This window comes from Lycorma delicatula, chromosome 2 (genome assembly GCF_047948215.1).
Source record: "Lycorma delicatula isolate Av1 chromosome 2, ASM4794821v1, whole genome shotgun sequence".
Classification (NCBI taxonomy): domain Eukaryota; kingdom Metazoa; phylum Arthropoda; class Insecta; order Hemiptera; family Fulgoridae; genus Lycorma; species Lycorma delicatula.
The window spans coordinates 186,062,877-186,084,334 of NC_134456.1; the positions used below are offsets into that span (position 1 = coordinate 186,062,877).

The following is a 21,458-nucleotide window of genomic DNA, read 5'->3' on the forward strand; positions in this document are numbered from 1 at the left end:
AGAAAGCATTTCTTGGCATCTAATCAGAATCTATTACATTGGCTGCCATAATATAAAAACATAAATATTAAATATTATGCTTTTGGCTCATAAAAGTTTATTACTTTTTGTCATTATTTAGTAAATATCACTCATATTAAAAGATAAACACTTGTTTAAATTACCATCTTAAGTTACAAGTTCAAACAAATGTAACTATAGGTGCTATTCTTTTTAGATATAAAATTGTTTTACAAACTTGTGAATAGGATTCTAAGATTCAATTCCAGATTGAATCAAATTGTTTGATTAACTTGTTCTGACTAACAAATTAATTGTTTACTCCAAATTTTTCAGGCCTGTACAAAAAAACCAAATAAAATTCATCTAAATTTATTATAATAGTTTTCATAATATTCCACAAACTGTGATGTACTTAGCATTACTTATAACTGGCAGATAAATATTAGTATTAATTCAGTGGCTGTTAATTTAAATGAGGTTTTATTAACATCCTGTCAAGAGTTGCATCACCAGTGGCCAAAATCCTCAAAAGGCTTTTGACAGAAAAGAGGTGGTGAAAGCTTACACCAGTCAGTGGTGATTATCTGGCTCTGATATTAGAAATCAAATAGCTTACTGTCAGGATTAAAAATTATGGCATAGTCAATCACAAATATAATAAAATATTTAACTCTGTTGTTGTTATTATTATTATAATATATTATCTATTTATTACATTTTCAAAATAAACATATTACATATTTTTTATTTACTACATATTTTTTTAAAGTAATACACATGCCTTCACAAAATAAAATCAAGAAAATTATAAACTTACTTCCATTTTCTTCATTTCAATTTTAATAGCTTTTATAGTCATAATCAGATCTTGCTTTTCTTGTTCTATAATATTAATTTTGCTCATAAGTTTATCATAAGTATCATCTGCTAAAAAAATCCCTTCCTTTACTCGATTTGCAATTAAATCTTTCTGTAATCTTTCTATTTCCTCTGTGTATTTCTGAAAAACAGACAATCATCTCAATCCAAAGATACCTGAACAGCAGCATTTATCCATGCAATGTAACACGTACAGGCAAAAGATTTTATTTTTATTTTAAATACTAGAACAATTATTTGTTTCAGTACCTCAGAAAAAACTACCTAATACAACTACTACTTCTGGGAAAAACCTATGAATGTCTGTCATCAAGTTACTTCATAATAAAAAAGAGTTAGTTACTTGCACATGTTAAAATTCTTGTGTATAAAGTATCTAAATAAAAATCACTCCCCATTTTTTTTTTTTAATGAGGTATGTGAAAAATTTAGCAGTAGCACTGATGTTATGTTAGATTCTTGCTTCAGCTGGATTTCAGGACTTTAAGATCAAGAAATGGAGAAGATTTTATTTATTTTACCTGGAATAATATGATTGTTCACATCCTTAAAATTGTTTGGTGAACTGATTGACTGTCATACCATGAGATTTTGTTGATGTATATTTAAATTAGTAGCACACATTTTCTTCACTTCTACTATTTTATAGAATTTTTTTTTAAATATCAAGGTTTTTTTAACATGGTTATTGTGTGTGGGTTCATATGCTTACTAACAAAGAGAATTTCTTGAAATTCAAAAAAAAATTCAGCAAATGTCTAAATAAATGTAAGCTACTTTTATCTAAACAATACTTCAAAAGTATCTCAAAGATAATTAAAATATTAACGGAAACAAGCCACCACTGTCACTACAACAGAATGCTCCAGCCAAGAGAACATTTTATATTAGAGTAAAAATTTATAAAAGATAACAATGAAAATTTAAATATTATGTAAACTGATCATATATTAATTTATATCATAAATTTTAATTAAATTATTCATATACACATACTTTCTTTTTCCTGTTTAGCCTCTGGTAATTACCTTTCAGATAATAATTCAAAGGATGATATGTATGAGTGTAAAAGAAGTGTAGTCTTGTACAGTCTCAGTTCGACCATTCCTCAGATGTGTGGTTAATTGAAACCCAACCACCAAAGAACACCGGTATCCACAATCTAGTATTCAAATCCAAGTAAAAATAACTGATATGTACCAAGTATATAATAACCTAAAAATAACTTGAATGCTAGAACTCTCGACTTCCAAATCAACTGATTAGGGAAGACACGTTTTCACCACTAGATCAACCTGGTGGTTCACATACACTTTATTTTAAGATAATAACAGGCTTTTTTTACATTATATCAGTTTAATTTCTCAATTGTTTACTTGTTAATGAACATTTTTTTCTTACATTTTCATTCGAAAATTTACAACTGCATTAACAAAAGTGTAAAAATTATTAGTGTAATAAATAGGATTATTCTATACTCTTATTACAGTTCCTGTTTTTATAATATTCCTATATTTTCTTTCTAACTTATCTTGCCTGCAAGAAACTTGTTATAGTAGAAAGGTAGTTTTTGGTCAAACACAGTAATATAATGATAGTTATAATATCAAACTTAGACAGTTACCTTTAATTGATTTTTCTCAAACAATTTTTTGTTCACTTGTGGTTTGTTTACAATATTTTTAGCCAAATTAATATATTCCAGAGTATTCAAAGTCTCTTCAAAATGAATTGCTAGTGGAGAAACGGTAGCAATTACACAAGTCTTTGATGATCCACCTAAAGAATCCTGAAGTAGTCTAGTGAGTTTGGATTCTCTGTAAAAAAGCACATCATAAAAATTGTAAAAATAAATGATAACTATCATCACAATTAATTTTTCTGATTGTGTTCTTTAGCAGTGAACACAGAAAACTAAATATTGAAACAAATGCCTTATTTCTGTTTTTAACAATCTAGTTTTGGTCTTAAAACTGCCAGTTAAACATGTTCCTTCACTTTATTTAGATTCTAGCTAAATAAATCATCACATAAGAAACCAGAAACACCATGTCAGGTACTCTACAGCACATTCTGCTTTCATTATAATTTTTCACTGTTCTTTTTCTAACTAGATACCATCACTTATTTTTAGATCTAATTAAAGTAATTCAAATTTTCACTTCATACAAAGTTATGGAAGTGTTTTTATGTAATTTCTAATGTTATCAGTCATAGAGAAAACATACTTTACAAATGTTTTACAATTTTACAGTGCATTTAAAACTATTTATTTATAATGATTTCTAATAAAACTCAAAGAGAAAGCCTTATAATTAAAATGATCAGTAAGGTTAATAATATATTACAGATAATACTATCTGCAAGAAAAATAAGCAACCTCTTCAAGGTGGAGGGCATGGATGAGATTGTGAAATGCTTTATGTATTTATTACTTATGTTCTGTGTATCTATAAGGTGTCTGGGATCACCTGAGCCACAACAATAATAACAATAAAAAGAACTAATTTATTTTACAGTCTATTGCAAAAAATGTGTTAAAAAAGTGCAAAAATTGTGTCATATCAGTTAACATCATCCAACTGAAGAAAAATTAAAATGATAATCATACTATTATTCTGATGGATTTTGCTGAGAACTTTTTGTTTGTTGTGCAAGATGCTGTACAGGGATTCCATTGGGAAAACAACCAAGATACACTGCATTCATTCATGGTTTATTACAATAAAAACGAGCTTCAGAATCTTAGCATTTGCATGGTCAGTGATTGTGTGCACCATGATATCATTACTGTTCATATATTTTTGACTGAACTGAAGACAGTGACTAAAATAAAGCATATACACTACTTCAATGATGGGTTAGCTGCTCAATACAAGAATTTTATCAATTTGTGCCACCATGAAGATACTTTAGGATAACAGCTGAGTAGAACTTCTTTGGTATTAGCCACAGAAAATCACCTTGTGATAGAATTGGAGGTACTACAAAACAATTAGCAGCATATGTCTTCAGCTATCTATAGAAAACCAGATATTGACACCAAGAGACTTATTTGAATTTTGTGAAGAAAAATACCAGGAATCAGGTTCTTTTTTATTCCAAGAGAAGTTGAGAGAATCCGACCTGAACAGGAAAGACAGTTTAGTAGTGGTCACACAATTGCTGGAACAAGAGAGAACCACTAGTTTAAGCCAGTTAGCAAAGCTAAAATCCAAGTCAGCAGAGTCTCAAATGGTACTTCAGTATTTGAAGATGATATTTATGAAATTGATAAACCTACTCAAGGCATATCACTTACCACCTTGCAACCAGGCCAATATGTGGTCTGCATGAATGACAATACTTGGTAGATTGGAAATATGTGCAATATATCTTTTGAAGAACACGATTCTCTCATTAGTTTTATGCAATCTCATGGTACAGCTTATCATTGGCCCCCTAGAAAGGACACTTGCTGGATTACAGAACAGCAGATTTTTGCTACTCTTAAAGCACCATCAATGACATCATTAAGATGACAATATATGTATCCAGAATATAACCAGTCTATGATTGAGAAACAATTTAAGCTGACGTGGAATTAAAAGTATTGTGCTACGAAGTTTCTGGCTACTTTAGATACTTTTATTTTATTTCGAAGCTACTGTGTTCTATAATATTGCACTCTGTTATTACTACTATGACTATATTTCATTTTGTTTATGATTTTAGTATTTTTGTGCATGTGTAATAAATACTTTAAAAACTGTGCTTGCTGTAACAGATATAATTAGCTGAAACTGTCTCCTCTGCATTCAATAGGAGGCAAGGTACAGCTAATACAGTTAACTTTGTATTAACAGGCACCAAAATGGATATTACATAATAAAAAATTACTTTCTATTACATAGTATTCATTTAATCCATAAACATTACAAAAAACTTACTCCCTATGTGAGAGATGCATTACCATTCAACTGTTTTTTCTGCTACTTATATACTAGAGGTCAAAAAACAAACTGCATGAATTTTATAGTTTAAAATTTGCCTTTCTAACTATAATAAAATTAACAAAATCTAAGTAATACCTGAGATAAAAGCTTTCAAAGGTAGGTCAAAAATCGAGCTAAACGTTTTGACCAAATTTGATGATGAATATATCCTGACATAAGCCTCCAGTTGTTTTGAAACTTTAGGATGTTACACACGATTATTCCCTTTTTCAAGTTACCAAGTCTCATTTCGATTAAATTACTAGATAAGGAATTATAATATGCTCAAACTCTGACTTACAAAATGTCATAACAATTTTTTACCTGAATTTCAGCTGCTATATCTCAAAGCCAAATGCTAAAAGAAACTTGTGAATAACATATTTGAATTCAACATAAAATGTTAACTGAAAGTATTAAAACTCAAACCCATAGCTTTATTATAGCCTTCAAAATTATAATTCAAAGTTAGGAACTTTTGCATGTATGTGCAAAAATGTCCTTTTTTTCAAGAGATCACAGAAAATCAGCAATAGCAGATACAGAACTACAATATGATAAAATGGCATTTAAGACCACATCAAATGTCAATGCAAAATTTGATAAGTGTGGAGATGGTTAACCCCTGGTCCACTTGACATGGAATAACCCATGAGACAAATTGAAAGAATTTACTTTAATTTTTTTGACAAACAGTATTTTTTAGATTCATAATTTACAAATGTGTTTAAATTTATTACTTAAATACCTGTAAGGTATATGGTTAGTGTGGTCAGCCAGTGACATTATTACTCTGTTTAATGTTAACATTGACTGATTGATCCTGCCAGTCTCACGAGCATGCTTATCCATAGCACCTGATCGGCTGACATTGTCGCTTCCTGCCAAATCTACTAAATTCAGTTTACCAACAATAAGAAATTCTTCCCCAAGATCTGGTGTCTCTTTAAGGTACACAGTTATGGTAAATATAGAATGATAACGGCTGAAAAAAAAGTTAAATTCAAAATTAAATAAAAAATTACAGAAAAAAGTTTTTACTCTAAAAATGTAATTCTTCAAACTCTAAAGGACTTTAATCAGTAAAATACAACATTATCAATATTATCATCACACTCACTTCATATCAAAGTCTAAACTTTGAGATTTATAATTCTCTGAGAATGTAAAAAAACATTATGAGGATTAAAATTCTAAATAATCTTTATTTATTTTTAAGTATCGAGTTAATACTTTCTTCAAATCCATAATCAATACAGATCATTAAGAAAAGAATTCCTAGTCATGCGTTAATGTTTGAAGAAAAATGTAAATTATTTTTTTTATTAGTTAAAATAAAATTTAAATAATAAAGTCACAATAAATAAAATAATTTCATATAGGTACTTTAAATTGAATAAATATTATTTACAATCAGAAAATCACTCACTTTCACTATCAGTACTTTTTCTGAAAACAGTGTCAATATCATCATCCCACATTAGCTCATCTTATGTTCCTCCATGATGCATTTAAAGGAGCGATGCTGCATTTAAAGGAGCGAGTTACTATTATTTCACAACTGGATTTATTGTTTCATTTGGAATTTTATTCTGGGCGACAGAAACTCATTCCAATATTGTTGAAGAACTTGCCTTTTTTTCTGGAAGTTAGAGAATGGTTTGGTGAATGTAACCAGTTTTTGTATTCGTTTCTTACATGGTCTTCATGATACAGATATCAAGTGGCTAGTTATACCGCTCAAGATCATCACAGTCACAATTTTCTTTCTTTAATTTATTTTTCATTAAATCAGCTAAATGTCCTTTAAATGTATCCATTACAACCATGTTTTTTAGGTTTTCAGAGTTCCTGGTCTTAAGTCCCCCACAGCACTTGCCCAGACTTCCATAATTTCAGAAGCCATCCAACCATTCTTGTAGACATGCATTATCCTATCATTAAGAAATTTATCATTTTTGGGCATTGCTTTCCTATTTAATATTAAGAATAGTAGTAATTTCTGGCCATCTGCCATAATACATAGCATTAAAAAAAAGATATTATTTTTTATATCCTGTACTAACTATTTTAATTTGTTTTCTCCTTTTGAAGTTACTGTATAATTACACAGCACATCAAACTAAAGGGGGATTTTATCTGCATTTCCGGTATTCTTAAATTAAGTGTGTCTTTATGCGAGATTTTAACAAAGTTGTTTATAATAGAAAATTACTAATTATATGAAAACTACATTTAGTTTGTAATTAATAAGGTAACTACACACATAAGTAAAATTTTTTTATAATAAAAATTGTAATTTAAATTTCAGTACTTCAACTTAATTTTCAAATAAGTTTCCTGGGCATTTCCTTTCTAACTAAATTTATTATTTTGCATAATCATAACATTAAAAAATGCATGGTGATTTGACAAAAAGTTTTCCTTCACAGTAGGAGAAATATTTGAAAAAGTAATAATTGTCATTAATAAGTGATATTTTTCTCACTTAAAAGAGAATATCAGAAAAACAATGAAAAATTGCAATAGATTATCAGGCAAATAGCAATGGGCTATATGATATAGCATCACCTTATCCAAAACCTCTGAATAAAAAAACCTGTACTCAATAAAAACATGTACACCAACGAATCAAAACACATGCCACATTGCTTCAAACTAACATTCAAAGAACAAGTTGAAACAATTTTTTTTATTATTTGCTAAAATAACTGGGTAGATTTCATTACAAACCAAATAATATAAATTGAATTGATTGACAAACAAGCCCTTGACTTTGTCAAACAATAAAATCTGACAGGTGACAAAGTTATAATCAAGCTTTGGTGACATAAACAATATAGGTTACAGAGAAATACTTGGACTCAGATTTCAATGTGTTAAGTGAAAAATATTATGCCAATTTTTGCAACATTTTGTGAAAGATTTTAGCAAAGTTGTTTATATTATGAATTTACTAGTAATTAAAAAAACTACACTGATTGTTAGAAAAGAATTGTAGATGTAGTTGCAAGTTATTAAAAAATACTTTATGGGTAACAGTAACATAATGATTTTTTATAAACACATCTTCTATTTTAAATCTGACAAAAAAAAGACAATTTAAATCTTTTTGGTTAATATTATACTTAACAGGAATAAACATATAAATCAATTTATAAATTAAACAAAATATGTGCATTGTACATATTAATACTTCCCACTCATAACAAACTTGACAATAACTCTGACAAACTTGTTTTTTCATTATTCTCATTTCAAACTGCTCAACAATTTTTCTTAGCAGAACATTACTTTTTTCTTGTGTATGCCTTCTCTTCAAACAATAATAATGAACCTTTTAGAGTACTGTTTCTCAACCGGTGGTTTACAGACCATTGGTAGTATGCATAAAACTTTTAGTGGTCTGTGAACTTCTTTATATCTTTATATGCATTATACTGTCTTACAACCTTTAAATACATTATTACTCATTTTTTAATGGCAGTAATAATGTATACAACTGAGCACTTGCTTACCATACAATTGCAGGTTTACATTTGAAACACTGTCTGTCAGTCATACGAAATTGGTATTTTATTATACTGTTTACTGAGTTTTAAACAGTTAAATTTTTTAGAAAGCATTATGAAAATGTTAAATCTCTATGTTTGGAAAACTTAAAAAATAAGTAAATGTATACTGTTTATTTAATAATTGGCATTAATTTTTTTATATATTTCAGACGCTTAAAAATGAGTAATGAAAAGAAAAAATTAAATGTATTACAGACTTTTCCAAAAAACCAGCCACTAATAGCAGTAGTGCTTCAAATATTAGTTATACTGGAAAAGATTCACCTCCACTAAAACAATACTATCTTGTTCGTGTTATAACCTGGATTACTTGAAATATGGTTTTATTTCATTGTCAGAATCGAAAGAAGATTTTCCGAGACCTCAATGCTTCATATGCACAGAAATTTTATCAAATGAATATATGAAGCCCACAAAATTAGCATGTCATTTACAAACAAAACATTCAAATCTACAAAATAAGCCACTTGAATTTTTTGAAGGTAAAAGTGCTGAATTTAAAAATCAATAGTTATCTTTGAAGATTATTCTTGTCAAAAAAATCTTTTGTAAAAGCGTCATATTCAGTTGCTTTAAGAATTGTTAAGTGCAAAAAGGCTTATTCTGTTGCTGAAAACAAAATAAAACCGTGCTTAACAGACATGTGTTCTGAAATCCTAGATGTGGTTGCTGCAGATAAAATGAAATTCTTACCACTTTCTAATGATACTATTAAGCACATAATCAGTAAATTAGGAACTGATGTTGAATAACAATTAATCCAAAAAGTTAGCAAATCATTGTTCATTATTCAACTTGACAAATCTACTGATGTAAGTGCAACTAAATAATATTGTACATTCAATTTGCAAGTAAATTTATGTTTTTTTTCTTTATTTATAAATTTTCTAATTTGCTTAATCTATGAAACTTTTTAAATGATGTTAATGGTGCTTAAAATGTATTTAATGTTCAAATTTAGCATAAATTTCAATAGAATATTTTACAAAATAAAAAATGAACCCAATGCTGATTATATAGTGGGGTTAGATGTAAGCAAATCGCAGGATCATTTTGAACAATTCTCATCTCGGCCCAAAATTGAGATTATGATGAAACTTGAACCAATGATCCAGTTTTAAGTGACTAAGATGCTTATGACTTTTGAAAATACTGGTGAATCAGATATTTTTTTTATGAAAGTTAAGTACATTTCCAATAAGCTTTGCCCAGGCTAGTAGCAACATAAATAAACAGCCTAGTGATTAGGTTCTGTATAAATAGGAGCCCTGATTTAAAACGAGCTAATGTAGATATGCTATTTACAAATGATAAAAATATGATGCAGACACTACATGACTTCCTTGTACAACTATTAAATTACAAATACAATTTAAAAAAAAATGAAAAGTACATAACATTTTATTTCATTAATAACTTATTGAATTCTAATTTATTGTAAAATTTTTTAAAAAGATTAAGAGAGGATGATGAATATGAGAGAAAATTTGAAAAAAAAAATGTGTACACAAATTAAGTTCAGAAGAATTATCTCAAACCAAAGAACAATTATAGACCTTATAGATCCAAATACTTCATTAATTAAAAGTTTATTTGGCTGTAACTCTGCAACCAATGAAAATAAGTACCACTTACAATATATTGATGAAAAACTCTCAATGAGAGCTTATTACTGCAGTTAAGAAAAAGTCCAAAATCTATATTTTTTTAATTTTGGGCTTTTTTGGACGTTTTTGGTTCAATCGATTGCAATCAAAAGAGAAGGTGCACAACTAGAAGTTGCAACGGTCCTAAATCCTACTATGGCTAATTGTTTTTGAGTTATGTAAGATATGTATGTAAGTATGTACAGATATCACGCTGAAATTAGTCAAAATGGATTAAGGGATGGTCAAAATGAATAATTCCGTTGAAATCTGAAAATTGAAATTTTTCGCGATCACAGTACGTCCTTTATTTCGTACAAGGGAGTAAAAAGTGCAATGTTAAACAAAAAAACCCACTCCAAAATTAATTATATTTATTATCCGTACATTATTATGAGATGCCAAAAATTAATTTGAGTGGTAGTGGTAATTAGGTGAATAAGTAACTTAGATGGAAAAGTTAAAGGATAAATTAATCAATTTGATATATGTATTAGTTGCATGCATGCTTTAAAGATATTTTAGTAGTGGACACTAACTGTTTACTGAAAACTATTAAAATTAACAGTCAAATTTAATCTCACATAAGTGTGGTACAACTGTACCTAAAAATAGAAACTGGATACCTTATATGAGAATTTAATGATTCCATAAACCTATCTTGTTTGGCACAACCCTTTTCAAAGACATTAAAAGCAGAACTTTTATCATGAACAACAACTTCCTCAAGTCCATAAACAATGACACCTCCCTTATTTACAGTATCTTCATACAATCTGGAAAAAAATTAAATTTTTTTTTATAAAAAATTGTAAACATACACTTAACCATTAAACTTTTAAATCCTTTATATTTAACTTCATTGACATAATCAGCTGGAACTGTACTTAGTTCCTACTCATATAAAAATTCATCATTAGTAGTAACAATACTTTTGAAATGAACAGTAAATAATTATAAGACAAAGAAAGAGAATTGATGTTTTTTTACACATATGAATTGACATTGTCTTTATTTAATATTCAGTTCAGCTTACTCAAGGCTAAAGTTTGTTTTTAAAATAATTAAAAAATAAATCAGATAAAATATAAGAATTGTCATTCTTCATCCTTAATTACAAAACTAAAAAATTCAAATGAAACATATCTACATAATTACTAACAAGCATAAATTAGTAATGGAATAAACACATGTGCATGAACTGACAGATTAACATTTGAAACTAATCTTGACTAACTTTTTCCAGAACATTCATATCTGATTAAAAAAATCAAGTAACCAATAATTCAAAATCATTAACATCAAATATATACATGTAAAAAAAATTTTTGTCATACAGTCGTGTTCGATCCTTGGCAATTCCAATTCCTTGGAATTTTCCTGGTAGGTTTTACAGGTGGTTAATGCCTTCCCAATATGGTAAATTGAAACCAAACCACCAAAGAACACCAGTATCCATAATTGTTTTCAAATCCATATGAAACCAACTGCTTTACAAGGCCTTGAACCTTAGGACTCTCAACTTTGAAAATCAGCTGATTTTGCGATGACAAATTTAATCAATGGCTAACCAGACAGGTTAAATATATATAACATTTTTATAATTAAGTGTACAAAATATTTATAAAGAGAGTAAACAGTAAAATAACATTATTTAATTTATATGATTACTTACTTAAGTCTTGATTCTTCATCTGAACAAGCAAGAAGATCAATCAGTTCTTCATTATAGATTTCCAGAAATGATACCCGTACAGCATATTCAGTATTGAGCGAATTTAGTTTATCAAATAATTTTCCAAGTGATTTAGGAATCAAACCAGATTTTGGATCCTGTAAAAAATGGATAAAATAAACTTACAGATTACCTAATGATCAACCATCTTAATATAAACAACGCTTCAATTTTGAAATTAATAATAATGAAAGGTTTTCAGAAGTAATTTAAATAAACTATAATAGAAACTCAATTTTTTTTTAACTCCCACCTTAGAAAAAAAGTAATGTGCTTTTTTCAATTATGTTATTTGCTATATAAAAAAAAGATGATAAAAAAACGAGAACTTTTGAAAAATGCAACAAAAAAAATTTATTGATAGAAACCTAACCATTCATGAACTTCATTGGAGTTCCAGTCTGCCCAGTAACAACAGTTCCGCTTGTTCACATAACCTGTGGTATAAATATGCCTCATCTGAAATCCATCTGTGGATGTCAGATGAGGCACATTCATCCAGAAATTCATTGTCCTCCTTAATGTTTGCCATAATTTTTTGATAGAAATCAAAGCGGAACTGATTCTCCTTCAGTTCTAGCACAATTTGTAACTTGTAAGGATGAAATTTTAAGTCAAAATGAAGAATTCAGCAAACACCCTCTGGGGACAACCCTAACCACAGCTGCTTTTTAAGAAATCTGTGGGTCTGTATAGTTAACATTGGTCAACTGGTATTTCTCCCACCACCACCCCATTCGGTCGCCCTAGAGCATATGAACAAATGTCCGTGCCAAAAATGGCTACTGTGCCTCAAAAACAGTTTAGCGACCAATAATCTAATAGCTCCTAACAATCATCTAATAGCTCACCTAACAGCATGAGCGGACTAAACGAGTTGCCATACACCACCTGATTACATGTCCCAACCGCTCATTTGTCATACAATACAACTAAACCGGGTAGGCATACCCCTTGTTATTATATTAAAAAGACAGTAAAGTAATTTCCTGTCACAACTCAGTTGCTGAATGCCAGCTAGTACCTGTCCACCATTTAACGCGCTTGGAACTTTATCTGGCTGGTGGCCAGCCATTATCTCTGGATTAGCTTCCCACAGCAGCACGGTAGGAGTCATTATACTTTACCCTTAACTAATCTACTGATGTCGGTTGAACAACGCAACCTCATCGAGGAACTCCCACACAGTCTGACAATGCGGCTCTCGCCACACTGACTCGCCGTTTATGAGTGCACCAATTTTCCCCTTGACCCCTAACTTCTAGGATGGCCCGGTCTCTGGCCCCCCAAGAGCAGGGCAGACAAGCATCATATGCTCATTTGACTGGACCTCCCCGCAGACGCACAGCTCATTAGCTGCCAGGTAGAACCGAAACAAATATTGGTTTAAATTTACATGGTTGGAGAGCGCTTGGGCTCCCGTTGCCCTTAAAAGTGAAGATGAGGCATACAATCCCCCCAGATCCTGTATAAATCTATACAAAGACCTTTCCTTAGTCGTGGCGTGCCATTCTTGCTGCCATGCTTCCACCATGAGGCTGTAAAGCCTCCTCCGAAGGCGAGAGATGGGCAACTGTTCAAAATTTAGAACCAGTGCATTGAGATCACTGTTCCGCTCTGGTACTGGCCTGGCTCGAAACCACATCCCAAATACCTTGGCCTCCCTGCCTCTTCGCAATTTCCACATGGCCGCCTGAACTTTCACCACTAAATCGATTGGGAGAGCCTTTCCCAATACAGTAGTAGCCTCATAGAAGGTTGTTTTAAAAGCATCAGTACATACAATTAAGGCTCTGCACTGGGCACTCCTTAAATTTTGAATAAGTACTCGATTTCTACCCAACCTATGCCGCGTAGAGGTCATACTTTCAAAGACACCTCGGTACATCATGTACAAATGATGGCCGTAATCCTTTCAAGCAATCCTCCTATGCTTGTGCATCACAGAGACGGTGTTTGCCGCTACTTGCCTAATGTTGTTGCTAAACAGCAACTTCTCATCAAACAAAACACCTAAGTACTTATGAACACAAACTCGACTGATTACACAGCCTTTATACTTAATACGGGGGTTAAGACTGTATAATTTGTCTGCACCCTTCAGAAGCATAAACTTCGTCTTGAGCACAGAAATCCTTAAATTTTGAATGTCCATCCAACCTCTGTGGTTGACAAAGCTGCCTGCGCTTGGTCTTCTAGTTGCGGTCGTGAATTACCACGAACTAACAGGAGACAGTCATCAGTGAAAGCCTGGGCTGTGACCCCTTCCGGGAATGTCAGTCACAAAAATCCGTCGAATACCAGGTTCCACAGCAAGGGACCAAGAACGGAGCCCTGCAGGCTTTCCCTGTTGATGGATTTTTTCACAACTAGGTGCGCATCCCTAAACAGAGCCGTGCGATCCGTGTGGGTCTGTATGACTGAAACATTACAGCCTCAATATTGTGTGGAATATGAGCAATTCTTGGTCATCCTGTCAGTTTCTTTTTCGGAGCTGATCCAGGCTCTTCAAAGTTTTTAATCCACATTTTTATCATGTGTTTTGATTAAACACGCCTAATACCGTCAGAACCCTTGTACAACAATTTCAACTGCGGAGCAATTTGTTGGTTGTGTAAACTGTATACATTATGTAATGTCGGACAAACAATTTATTAATAATCACTTCCTTTATTTACTTTCAAATTTTACACTTCATTAATTAAACATTTCAAAGAGTTATAATAATTTATGTTTTTAGTTAAGTTCAGACTTATTCACATTTTAAATATGTCTAGTTAGAACAATAAAAATTTAGTGATGTTGTTGCTAATACTTCTTAAAGAAAAGTAAATTCATATAATTAATTCTAACTATAATTAAGATCAGCTGGTTCATTGACAAATAAGAAGAAAGAAGAAGACCGTGGCCGTTGACCACTCTGCTCCATGATGACTGAATGGTAAGGTTGCCTCGGCTTAAAATAGTGCTGTACATGGCTGCCACTACATATTTCAAAAATTCCCATTCGTTGCGTCGCTTGAATTTTTCCAAACTTAACAAATAAAGAGTAGAAAATCCTTTTTTAATATTATACTTTTTTTTTAAACACTAGCTGCAGGTGAGTAAATGTATCCCTAAACTGGAATGTTTGTACATAATGATGGGAAGAGAAGAAAAATGAATCACTGGGACAAGGTTCATCAGTAACTGATTTACACGCAGGTAATCCACAACAAATGTCTGACAAATAGTTAGCCAAAAAGGCTCCATATCAGTTAAATATCAACAAGTATCAATTAAAGATATAAGATAATCTAATAAAGTATCTGCGTGAGAAAATAAAAATAAATGAACCAGCTGATTCTTTTATAGATGTGCACTTATCAGAATGAAGTTTCCTAAAATAATAATTATAAGCAAGAATGATTTAATTCTGAGTCATAAACCATGTTCCTTGGAGTTTAAACTTTTACAAATTTTCAGAAAAACTTTAAGTAAATTAATAATAAGGAAGCTGTATTTAGAAAGTAACAAAAGCTATAAAAAGATTTAAAAAAATATTTATACAATGGTGTTATTGAGTGGTTAAAAGAAAAAATGTTTCATGACTTTTGGAAGATGGACAGATGTTGAAAAAAAAATAGAAAGATTACAATGGTCAACATAAATTTGGAACTGAAAAGGGAGTAGGTGTCCTATGTAGTATTTTATATGCTGAATCTAAATATGTATTCTGAAACAACCCATCACGTAATGTTCTTATGTTACAACCCCTTAAATTTATTTGTTCCATCATTCATAGAACAAACAACACAAATAAGTTAATACGTCTGTATGTTTGTTTATTCACATCTGATTTATACTGTGATGCTTGCTGTAGACCTATATTTGATACATAAGTCGAATATCGTTTCATGTCAAGCCAGACATGTCAGTGAGTCAAATAATGAGTAATTCAACAAGATGAAATTTTCTTCAATGAGTTTAGCTCTTGGTATGACTTGCTGTGTTCTTTATTTGTGGAAGTGTTTTATTATAAACATATTATAAAGATTGTTTCATAAGTGATGCCACAAATTTAGTGAAAGATTTTTATGAGAGAACAACTTTTGGTATTATTTTATTGAACATCAAAATTTGTTAAGTTGTGTGTGCATATGTGTTTCGTCTTGTTTTATTGCACTCCATGGTGAAACAATTTTATGAAGTATTTTAAGTAATAAAATTAATAATTTTTATAATTAAGTATATTTCAGTTTATTTTCATTCATTAAAACATTCTGAATTTTACAATGAATAAAAATTAGCTTGTAAAAATTCTCCAAATACTTTTTGTTATGTTTGCGGAGAATTCACCATGAAAAGTCAACAAAAACCAATATCAAACCTGCTGAAAACTGCTTACAAACATTATTTTGACTATCCCCTGGAAGACCAAGATAAATCCTGGGCTCCACACATAGCCCAAGCATTTCTTTTTGGCATACCTATGATTTGGCAACAGCCTACTAACCATTATGATGATTACTATTTTTGCTTAACAAATGTTACTGTTTTCATTTTAAACAATAAAAGCAGTATTCATGGTGATTCGCCAGGTATAGTACCAGTAAAAACACTTCCTGAATAGTAAAATTTGTTGTCTTGTTATTCTACTGTTTAAACTGGTTCAATGACATGGAAGAGACTGATAGTTTTCACTGCTGTAACAGGATTTGTATTATAGAGTTAAATACAGACTTAAAAAAAAAATCATAGCATTTTCAACAAATTTATGCACTGGAAAATGGTTTAGAATTTTAATTTAAAGTAACATGAATAAAAATTTTCATCATAAAAAAAATTTGAACATAAAGAAAAGAAGTATATACTCTGAAAGAAACAAAGATACCAAGGCTTCTGAAAATATTTACACAATACACACATATTATCTATCCCAATATGTAGTTACTGTAAACGAAGTTATTTTATCAAGTGATTGCCATCCAAAAAAAAAAACTTTACGGTTGAGTAAATAATTTATATCTTTAACTGTTGCTTTCAATAATAATGACCTGATGTAAACCTTCATTTAACTCATAGCATCAGAAACACATGGAAGTTAGCTAAATAGCAACTAACCCTAGTATAATCAGTGGTAGTTAATATCTCTAGTTCAGTTTCACTGTCTTCTTCACTTCTCTCTTCTTGAATACGTTCAAAGAAAACCTTTTTGATGATAACAGCAACGTCAAAAACCACCGAAGTACATGGAGGAACTGTCACAACCCTCCACATAAAAATCCAAATTTGTTTTTTAATGAGACTGCAGATTATTAATTTGTTTGATCCACTCCCATAGTAGAAGTTTGTCTTCATCATAATTGTTCATTTCTACATTAAAAACAATGCCACTATGTTAAAATTCATTTTTTACTGTTTTAGTTACATTGTACTTGCTTTTGCAGTAGCACAGTACAGGGCATAAATTAATTTTTTTCTGAAACGAGTCTTCAGTAACTCTAAGCATCTTTTGATAGTACTCTTCCAAACTTTATGACACTCCGGTTTATTGGCTATAAAATACTTGAAGTATTAGCTGAGCAGAAAACATTTTTTTTTTAATCCAGTAATACTGATATATGAAATGCAATTACCTACCTACCAGTAACAAAATGCTCTGATCAATCTTTTTTCATTATGCTATGAAAATTTTCTTCAAAAATTTCAGAACTCATTCATGTCAATTTGTTATTTTGATGTTTTACTAGTAGATTTTAAATGTGTTTGAAACCTCTCATATTCTTTGATTTACCAATTACTAACAATGGACGTTTCTCCATTCCTGACATATTTTAGACTAAAATGGTAACATTCCTTAGGCATTTTTCACTTTTAATTTTTATCTGGAAGCAATTTATAAAATATTACTGTTTCATCAACACTGAATATGTAATCTTCCTTAGAACCACCACTTTTTGACCTATGTAGTTTTAAATCAGGTTTGTAGAATTTAAACCAACATCATTAGTCTCACCACTTATTTTTCCAATTGAAATATATCATGATGCTTTGGCCATTTACTGAAGTATTTGAACTCCTTGTTTGTCAGTCACTGAAAAACTCATTCATAAATGTGCTTTTGAAGTTACTCCCCTTCATTAAAAGCTTTTTAATGAAATGAATGAAGTGAAAACCTTTCTAATATTTTTCAATATCATGCCTCCAAACCAGCAAGTAAATTAAATCTTTTGCAGATATTAACTTGTATAATACTCATTTCTAATTCACAAAAGGCATTAATTTTTCATCCAAAAACAAAAGTTAAAAAAAAATGTTAATTTAATGACTAATGAAAATGGTAGCTACAAATAGTAACTCGGAAATCATTAAATATATGGAAGCAAATGGATCAGATGTAAGAGACTTAAGTGAAACACTATTTAAACACAACTAACTCTAGAACGGCAACTTATTTTTCTTTATTTGGGCATGAGGGGGTACCCAAAATAAACTAAAATATTTATTTAAATTTTTCATTTACAATAACATCTTGAAAACAAAAATTCCTTCAACATTTTTTGTATTCTTCTGAACTAATGTTGTTAATGCATTCAGAGATTTTTTCTTAAGCTCTTCTACATTCTGAAAATGCCTTTCACTTTAGGCTTTTCTTCATTCTTGGGAATAAGAAGTGGCAGGGCGTAGGTCGAACAAGTAAGGATGGTGAAAAACCACTGTCACGCCATTTTTAGTCAAAAACTGATTGACTTTCAACGCTTTGTGGGCAGGCATATCATGATGAAGCAGCCAGTTCCCAGTCAACACAATTCAGTTATTTTTTCTCACTGCCTCACATGCAATTGCTTCAGTACTTGCAGATAGTAATACTGATTCACTACGGTGCCCTGAGAAACAAATTCAAACGTGAATGATTCCTTCGATGTCAAAAAAATAAACCATCATGGAATTCACATTTGATTTCACTTTTTGTGCTTTTTTTGGTCTGGGCAATAAAGCTGTCTTCCACTGGCTGGCCTACTGTTATGTTTCAGGGTCATAGCTGTAGCACCATGATTCATCCCTTCTTATGACATCTGACAAAAAATCCAGGGAGACGGTTCTCCCTCTGGTCATCGGAAAGCAGTCGTGGAACAAACTTTGCTATGATGTGTCTCATGTTCAAATCTTCAGTTAGGATTCTTTGGTATGAACTCCAGGAAATTCAAATTATTTCCTCTAATTCATCGATTATTCTATAACATTGAAACATAATGGCATCACACACTTTTTGAACACTGTTCTGGATGTTGAGGGGCGACCCGAATGGAGTTCATCTTCTTGGCTACTTCTGAACTAGGTAAACCACTCGTAAATTCTTGCATGGCTTTTGTAGAAACTACATTTCTACCCGAAAAAACAAATAAGCCTATCTTTACAAAAGAGCAGACTAAAAATTTCTTTTGGATTGATGAAATGGCCTTTCAGAATAAAACTGAATATAAAAGAAGTAGCATATTTAAAATACCCTGCACATTTTGAGATTTCAAATTTTATAAACTGGTGTTTTGAAGATGAAGAAAAAATTGGAAAAACCCACACTTTCAAGATAATGAAACCAATCTGATAATATGACAGTTTTTAATATTGTAACACAATCTTAAATGCTTTTAATATTATATTCACTACTTCTCACTCTTGTCCATGAACAAGAATATTAGAAAAAAATAATGGTGACATGATGACCAGGAAAAGAATATATCCCGCAATAGATAAAGTACATTACTTCATACAGGATGCGAAAATAAATATGCCCCAAAAGAGAACCGCAATAGACATTTTCCAAGATCACTTCTATATGACCCTAAACATCACAGCCAAGGGGCTGTTAACAAGTGAAGGGAGGATAGGATAGGGGGCTAGAAAGCTCACAGAAGTATAAAAGTACATAAATCACTTAATAAAAGCCTTATACTCATCATTGTCAATGTATTACCACAACTAAGTGGACAGAACTTCTATGAAAAAACAAGAGTACTTTCTGTATAGCCTCACATTTTTTTCATAAATATGTTTCTTCACACATGCAGATAGAAAAGGAATCAATATTGCTTACTATTCTGTAGATTTATAATTAAAAAAGAATTTCTACAAGTCTCATTAACTTTGTTAGGGTGTAAAGAAAATAAAATTTCTGAACCATTAAGAAATGTACATTTGAATCTAAAATAGCAGGATTAAAGTTATATTTTCTTTGTATTTTGTTACCAATTTAAGACACAAAACAATCATTAATTTTCAACTAGATACTTATTCTATGATTTCCTAAACACTGCTACTAAAAAGTATTATCTTATCTTATTATTATCATTATTTTAATTAATTCTTTATAGTAAAGTTATTTCCTAAGCTTCAGTTTTAAACATAATAGATATAAAAGTTTTTAAGGCTCTAGAAACTAATAATAAACATTAAAAGCTCACTAAGCATTAAAACTGTTGGTAAGTAAGCTTACTAACACTTTCACTTACCTTACTATAACTTATAAAATTAACTAATAATAATAGTTTTTATAGTATTCATTTAGAAAAATGTAAAAAATTTTCATTTACTGTAAAATCCCGAGATTATGATCTTAACAGAGAAAAAAGAAAACATAATAATATTGGATCAGCTATTAGAAAAACAAACTGAAGATTTGAGTTTAAGGTTTTAAAACTAAAGACGTTGGTACCAAATAAGATAGTAAACTATATCCTTATAACCTGATGGTTCTTCAACACTTGAAAAGTTTCAAGATATAGCATCCTAGAAACTGAATGTGAAACAAGAATGAAATAACAGTAAACAAAGCCACATTTTATCAGACTGATTCCCATAGATAACAAATTTAAAGAACATTGGGTGCAATGCATATTTCAATATAGCTGTTGGAATTTTATTGTTGCTAATAACCATACCAGTCGGTACCACTTAAAATTAAAAAATAAATAAATACAAATGTAAAAATTTACTTTTAAATTAATTAAAATTTTCAAATTGTTTTGTAGAAGTTGATCCGAATTTCTAGTAAATAATGCTCCTAGGATAAACACTAAAGTTAACTTCATTACCTCCCAGCTCTTTTCACTGCTGATGCTAACCATCAAGCCAATGTTGGTTCTTACGTATTAACGCTACCGCAGCTACAGCTTTATTTAGAAACAAAGTAGTCAATCAGATTTCGGTGAAAATGAACAGTCTCTTTATTAATTTTAATAAATGTTTATTTATTTTATATTTAACCAAACTTAACCTACGCTCACTAACCTTGACTAATTAACACCGTAATTTTTTGAGTATTTATTTAATAAATTCAGTAAATTATTGCAATTATTTATTATTTAAATAATCAAAACACTCCTGTTAATTAGTCAAGGTTAGCGAGCGAAGGTTAAGTTTGGTTAAATTATATTTATAAAATAAGTAAATATAAATAACCATTTATTAAAATTAATAAAGAGACTGTTCTGAATCTGTTAAACTCTATATCTGCCCATTTTGCCGATATATAAATCCGATTGACTACTTTGTTTTTAAATAAAGCTGTAGTTGCGGTGGCGTTAATACGTAAGTACCCCAATTTTTTTTCACACAAGCTCATTAGTGGCCTGCCTCTCTGTAGCATTACAAATACTAGGTAAGT

The 21,458-nt window shown here is 30.4% G+C and overlaps 1 protein-coding gene across 1 annotated transcript in view; it reads right to left on the minus strand.

Moving 5' to 3' along the window:
• Positions 1 to 21,458, minus strand: part of LOC142319507 (kinesin-like protein KIF11) — an 87,420-nt gene that overhangs the window by 55,295 nt on the left and 10,667 nt on the right. The window contains exons 4-8 of the mRNA XM_075356858.1: positions 11,753 to 11,910; positions 10,704 to 10,853; positions 5,605 to 5,841; positions 2,507 to 2,699; positions 821 to 1,003 (exon numbers count right to left, since the gene is read on the minus strand). Of these exons, the coding sequence (XP_075212973.1) occupies positions 821 to 1,003; positions 2,507 to 2,699; positions 5,605 to 5,841; positions 10,704 to 10,853; positions 11,753 to 11,910 (921 nt within the window). The remainder of the gene's footprint in view (positions 1 to 820; positions 1,004 to 2,506; positions 2,700 to 5,604; positions 5,842 to 10,703; positions 10,854 to 11,752; positions 11,911 to 21,458) is intronic.